General features: G+C 41.0%; 1 protein-coding gene across 4 annotated transcripts in view; it reads left to right on the top strand.

The window, feature by feature from the left end:
• Window positions 1-6,449, top strand: part of LOC123180412 (probable ATP-dependent DNA helicase CHR719) — a 16,726-nt gene that overhangs the window by 7,046 nt on the left and 3,231 nt on the right. For all 4 annotated transcript variants that reach the window (XM_044592459.1, XM_044592460.1, XM_044592461.1 and 1 more), the window contains exons 4-8: window positions 1,992-2,186; window positions 2,275-2,424; window positions 3,363-3,722; window positions 4,425-4,684; window positions 4,778-4,993. In XM_044592459.1, coding sequence (XP_044448394.1) covers window positions 1,992-2,186; window positions 2,275-2,424; window positions 3,363-3,722; window positions 4,425-4,684; window positions 4,778-4,993 — 1,181 coding nt within the window. The remainder of the gene's footprint in view (window positions 1-1,991; window positions 2,187-2,274; window positions 2,425-3,362; window positions 3,723-4,424; window positions 4,685-4,777; window positions 4,994-6,449) is intronic.

The raw sequence follows: 6,449 nt of genomic DNA, 5'->3' as shown, positions 1-6,449 counted from the left end.
CAGTAGATTGTCCTGGTCCGGAAACGGGAGCCCAGCCATGGTTCAGAAACCTTGCCCAGGTCCACTTCTTTTTGCTTCAAAAAACAAACATGTGCGCAAAAATGGTTAAAGGTGTTTGTTCGCATCGATTTTCAGTCCAAAATCGACATGACAAAATAATGTGCCACATGCTGAGGACATGCCATTAACAGCTCAACACATGGTATGACCCCAAAATGCTGGCATCATATTAGCCATTCCCTGCTCACTTTAAATTACTTCATCAATGATTCCTAAGAAAAAAGAAACAACTAGATTTTGGATTGATTTAAGTTGTTGATTCTAACTTGGCGCTGAATAATGACTGCTGATTTTCTACTTCAAACTTTTCTAAAAGGCTCAAAAAGTGCAGCTGTCAGGCACCAGGGGATGCACCAATGCAGATTCACAAACTACATATTTTTTAGGCAACTTGGAGGAGCATTGGTGGGCGAATTAAGAGTGCTGTTAGTCACCATAGAACCCGAACTAGGCAATACTTGGAGAAAGCCCTCACAAGTTCGTACGTTCTGGCACCCAGTGTTCCTAAATTTAGCTTCTCTGCATGTATAAATTTGCAGGCAACTTAATACAAAAAATTTGGGAAAAAATCCTAGCAATGCGTGATAAATCTTTGTTGCAGGCAACTTAACAACAAAATGATGGGCAGAAAAATTCCTAGCAGCACGTGAGAAATCTATGTAGTGGCAACTTCACAAAAAAATTCTTGGCAAAAGTTCCTAGCAGTGCGTGAGGATTCACTACCTCTCCTGTGAGAGTTCTCGTTGTTTGCTTCCCCCCATCCCCCTTGCAGCACCTACCCCGAGCCTGGTACCTCCCTCCCTCCCCACACCCTTCCTCATGCCCCGTGTGAGTCGTCACTCCCGCACCGCGAGTCGACGAACTCATCTTCTACTGCGATTAGAAGGAGGGTGCAGAACGAAACTAACCTTGGGATGGCGATGTACTGCATGAATCGCAGGTCCCCCGGGAGCCGGCTGCCATCCAATTTCTTCACGCACGCTCGCGGGCTCATCCCTCCGCTCCCTGATCCACCATGCTCGATGTCGGTCCACTGTGCAGTGCCGCGTCTGGTGGACGGTGCGGCTGTGTCGCTCTGCTGCGCGGGGTCGCGCCAGGGACTGGGTGCCTGCAACCCTAGAATTTCAGTAGGGAAGAGAAAGGGGAATCGCCGGCGAGTGCGTGACCTGGAAAGAAAATAGTGAGCGGCGCGTCTCGCAAAAAAAAAAAGAAAAAAAAGAAACGGAAACGGCAAAAGAAGCCACCGCTTCGCCCACCCCTCCCCACGTAGCGCGATCTCACGAAACGATGGACGGCTGGCGCTCCATCGCGCTCGCTTGCTTTCTAGCGTTTGGGTTATTTTTACTATTTGAAAAATAGAGAAGTGGCTGATATGTATGAGGATATGTATCTCGGGTATCAGGACGTATCCAACCCCTGACACACTGGTTCCCAACTGTATCCGTATTCCCCAGGTGGTAATGTGAATGTATATTCATGCTTCTGAATGAAACATTTGATTGATGTACTCATCACTGTGGGAGGCTGGTAGCTATTGTCGTTCTAATATGATAATGCTCCAACACGGAGAAAAATAATTACAGATGTGATCTTTTATTGTCGATTTCCTCATTGATCGGGGCACATGAACAATATTTGAGTTGTTTGGCACAAAGGACATCTATAACTTTCAATACTTATTCCAATTATAGGAATGAGTAGTGTAATATGGCAAGTAGTTGTGCACCATATCTTGTTTGCTAAATAGTAGTATGAACTATCAACTGTGTATTATGTTGTTTATATATATATTTCATAATGCATCGTTGTGATATGAAGTGAAGTGAAGTATAACATGTGTGTGGCATCTATAGATCTATATATAGAAGTATAATGGTGGCGCTGAGTTATTGTATTGATGACCATTGATTAACTTAATTGTATACTTGCAGTTACTAGACTTGCAGAAGAAAGTACGGTCTGATGTCAATGCTGAATACTGGCTACACAAAAAATGTGCGCATCCTGAGAAGCAATTGTTTGACTGGGGGATGATGAGGATACGATATCCTTTTACCATGTATGGAATAGGGGATGGTTTTTCAATGGACACCGATGATATCCATCGCAAAAAGAGATTCACCGAGGTTTTTTCTCACATATTTGATATTCAGTTTTGACAATTTTTATACAACTGAAATCTTGATTTTCATTTTTTGCGTTCACAAACTTCAGAGGATCTCAAAGCTTGAAGAGGAGGAAAAGAACCAGGCTGAGACCAGGAAGAGAAGATTTTTTACAGAAATTCTTAATGCTGCTAGGGAATATCAAGTGCAAACATCGGCTACTTACAAACGAAGAAAGCAACGTAATGATGGAGTTCAGGTATGGTTTGATTTGTTTCCTTATTTCAGAATTAGCAAACAAGATGGTCAATGTATCACCTAATTTTGTGTCTTCACTGGATTTATTAGCTCATCCTATTTGTTTACAAACTCGGCTCTGCTGATGATTCTCTTTTATCTCGTGATGTTTATTTGAAACACGCCTTATTTGCTGATAGCCATAACCTGATATTGTCAGTTTCTGGTAGGTGTGAACAATGCATCAAAAGTTTCTACTTGTTATATTTAGAGGACTTTCTTAATTTAGCTATTTTCTCCAATATTCATTGGAAGGGGAGCCTTGGCGCAGTGGTAAAGCTGCTGCCTTGTGTCCATGAGGTCACGAGTTCAAGTCCTGGAAACAGCCTCTTACAGAAATGTAGGGTAAGGCTGCGTACTATAGACCCAAAGTGGTCGGACCCTTTCCCGGACCCTGCTCAAGCGGGAGCTACATGCACCGGGCTGCCCTCTCCAATATTCATTGATATGTCTGCAACACCATTTCATGAGTGATGAGCCTCCCATAGGGATAAATGCTTTTTCTAGCATCACTCTACAATTTTTTTATGCTGTATCTATTGGCCTATCTGCAATTGTCTTGCTTCAGTAGCCATGCCATGATTTTGAATGATATTTTTGATGCTGGTTGCAACATGAAAGATGGACATTGTAGTAGCATACATGAAATCATTAGAATTTACAACAGATAAAAAAGATATCTGATGAAATGTGTTGTGCATGTTGTAATGCCCAAGAGATATGATACTTTTTGTGGATGTTCATGGTCAAGCCTTAAGATGTTTATCGCCCCCTTCCGCCCTTTAAGTTTTTTTATTAGAACGCCATTGTGTTTACTATGCATTTATCCCTATCTATACCCCTTTCTTTGATTTGCTAATCTAAGGATGCGTGAACTTTTTCTTTACTTGTTAAATGTAGGCATGGCACGTCCGGGCGCGCCAGCGTATCAATCGACTTGAAAAAAGTAGGTTGCAAGTTTTGAAAGCAGGTGATCAAGAAGCGTATATGCGGATGGTTGAGGAGAGCAAGAATGAACGGCTGACGATGCTCCTTGATAAGACAAATGAGCTTCTAGAAGGAATTGGGAAAGCTGTACAGCGACAAAAAGATGCTGAGCATGTTAGTCGTCCTGAAGGGTCTGAAGACTCAGAATCTGATGAATCCCCTGAGGAGTCTCCTTCAGATGATGATGCAGATACACACGGTTCTGCAAATACTAGTAAATTTAATGCTGCTGGCCGTAGGCTTGATTCTACTGTCCATTCCATCGAAGAGAAGGTAGATTGAAGCTCGACTTTTAGCCATATACTCCCTCCGTCCGGAATTACCTGTCGGAGAAATGGATGTATCTAGACGTATTTAAAGTTCTAAATACATCAATATCTATCCATTTCTGCGACAAGTAATTTGGGACGGAGGGAGTATTTAGTAACTTGTTGCTTGAGATGTTGTCTCGGTCTCACAGTTTTAATCGATTTCTATATGCTATGCAACTAGTGTCGTATAATCTGGTAGCATGGCAAGTAAGATTGTGTGATCAAATACGAATTAACCTTTTGGCTGCACTCATGTTATGCCCCCCTTGGATTCCTGATGATGGTAGATAATATTATTGTCCATAATACAGTGGGTAGAGCCCTACTGCTATACAGTGGGTAGCGCCCTACTGCTACTAGATACCTACTGGCTTAAATAAATTATGTGAATTCTTGATTCTGCGAGATCATCTGCTCATAATTAGTGTGTTATAATCATGTAATGTGGGGATTTTTCTGCAGAAGAATTTATTGCCTGTTTGCAATAACTGATGGTCCCAGTTTATTTGGATCTAATTTCACTGCTCAGTGGTCCACGAATGAAAATTTTCATTATTACGGTGTTCTGTTAATTTGTTTTTGCCATTTTGTTCTTACAATACAATTTGTTATGTTTCTACTTCTGGGGCAACTAATGTTTCTTTCTACTGTTTTGGATTTACAGGTAACAGAACAACCGTCAGCCCTTGTAGGTGGGGAGTTGAGACCATATCAGTTAGAGGGTCTCCAATGGATGCTTTCTTTATTCAACAACAATTTGAATGGCATTCTGGCTGATGAAATGGGTTTGGGGAAAACAATTCAGACCATAGCTTTGATCGCTTATCTTTTGGAAAAGAAGGAGGTCACAGGACCTCACTTAATAGTAGCTCCCAAAGCAGTACTACCAAACTGGTCTAATGAGTTCAAAACATGGGCTCCCAGGTATTGTTTCACTGGAATTTGCTTGATCAGTATTTCTATGTTTTCCTGCTATAAATTGAAGTAACCTAACTCTGATATGCTCGTCGTTTGCAGTATTGGTACAATTCTGTATGATGGTCGTCCAGATGAGAGGAAATCTCTCAGGGAAACAAATTTTGGAGGACAATTTAATGTTCTGCTCACACACTATGATTTGATACTGAAAGATAAGAAGTTCCTGAAGAAGGTTCACTGGCACTATTTGATAGTTGACGAAGGACATCGCTTGAAAAATCATGAATGTGCTCTTGCTCGCACGCTAGTTTCCGGGTACACACTTTGGTCATAAGTTACCTTTTTTTTTCTTTACTCTGGTGAAGCTTCTTCTATGTGATCACTTGCACCTCTGTCGGAGGATGGCTCTGTGCGCTAGTGACTCCATAACTCATTGTCATATAGAAAACTTGAAAATTTCTGTTGCGGAACAGCCACAGCGGAAAGATGATAGAGTTTGAGTTAATTAAAGATGAATTATTGTCCGTTCCTAAAAAAAAGAGATGAATTATTGTCTGAATAAGAATAATATTGTAGTCCAGAAGAAAGATTAGATTAGTTTAGGAAAGTAACTGGTTAAAAGAGTCCAAGATAGAATTAGACATAGAACTCGTGCGGCATGTTCAGTCTGCCGTATTAAAGGCAGGGCCTGTACTCTATTGAGGGATGCAAGCAATAAACCTCCAGTATTCCTCTTTTTTTTTTCCTTCTTCGCCGATCATGCCCCAACTTTGTTTCCACAACCTCCCCCAGTCAACCATTCTATTCAACCTGTCTTCTGTTCAGTTCACGTTTGTATCAGTCACAGCCGTTGAAAAACTCCAACCTTTCAGCTTTGTTTGTAGTATTAGGTCTCAGAAACCAAGGCTGGTGCTGCTGACCAGTATGAAGCTTCCATTCCTCTTCTGATAAGGTGGCATTGGCAAATTGAGCCTCAAAAGCACCTTATCCTGTCAGTTATTACACTCTTCAAACAATAAATTGGTCTGTTAAAATAAGTACGTATCTCTCCCTTCATCAGCAAGAAAGAGTGAAGTTATAACTTAGTATGACTAGGACACGACCTGAACTTATTCAAAGGTTTCTCACAAAATCATGTTGTATGTGTGCACAAATTTGTGAAAAAGTATAATCATGTGTATAGAACAGAAATTAATAGGCATGCCTTTTTGAAATGTACATATTTTAGAAATAAGTTCATATCATAGTTTGTGGAACTTACATACTGGAGTTTGTGGTCTTCAGACAGGCTATTTAGCAGGTTAGACCTGTGCACACAACCAAAACATGTGTCTTATTAGTCTTACGTGAGTAGCTAACAGTACAATTAAGGAAATTGTGACGTGTTCTTTACAGAATATAAAAGGTTACTTTGTACACAAGCATTATGTCTTCTCTCCGTGTTCGCATAAAAACCAGGCATATTTCCTTTGGGTATAAGGGTATGTTTGGATGATCACCAAAACCAACCGTACCAATATTTTAGCATGCCTATCCCCTCTATCTAATTCTAGTTCATTTTTCTTGCCAACATTGATCAAAGCATGGGCAACTTCCTTGACCAATATTGGCTAGCCAAATTTTTCTAGGGCAGCTTGGGCTCAAACCAAACACACCCGATTTTTAAACTTAAGGTACAAGCATTTATCCTTCTATTTCAACATTGAATGGGAGTGCATCCAACTGTACAAGAGAATCTGATGGCTTCTGGGCTGACATCTGGATCCCCCCC

This window comes from Triticum aestivum, chromosome 1D (genome assembly GCF_018294505.1).
Source record: "Triticum aestivum cultivar Chinese Spring chromosome 1D, IWGSC CS RefSeq v2.1, whole genome shotgun sequence".
NCBI lineage: Eukaryota > Viridiplantae > Streptophyta > Magnoliopsida > Poales > Poaceae > Triticum > Triticum aestivum.
The sequence above is the reverse complement of the archived record's forward strand: the minus strand, read 5'-3'. Positions and strand labels throughout refer to the sequence as shown.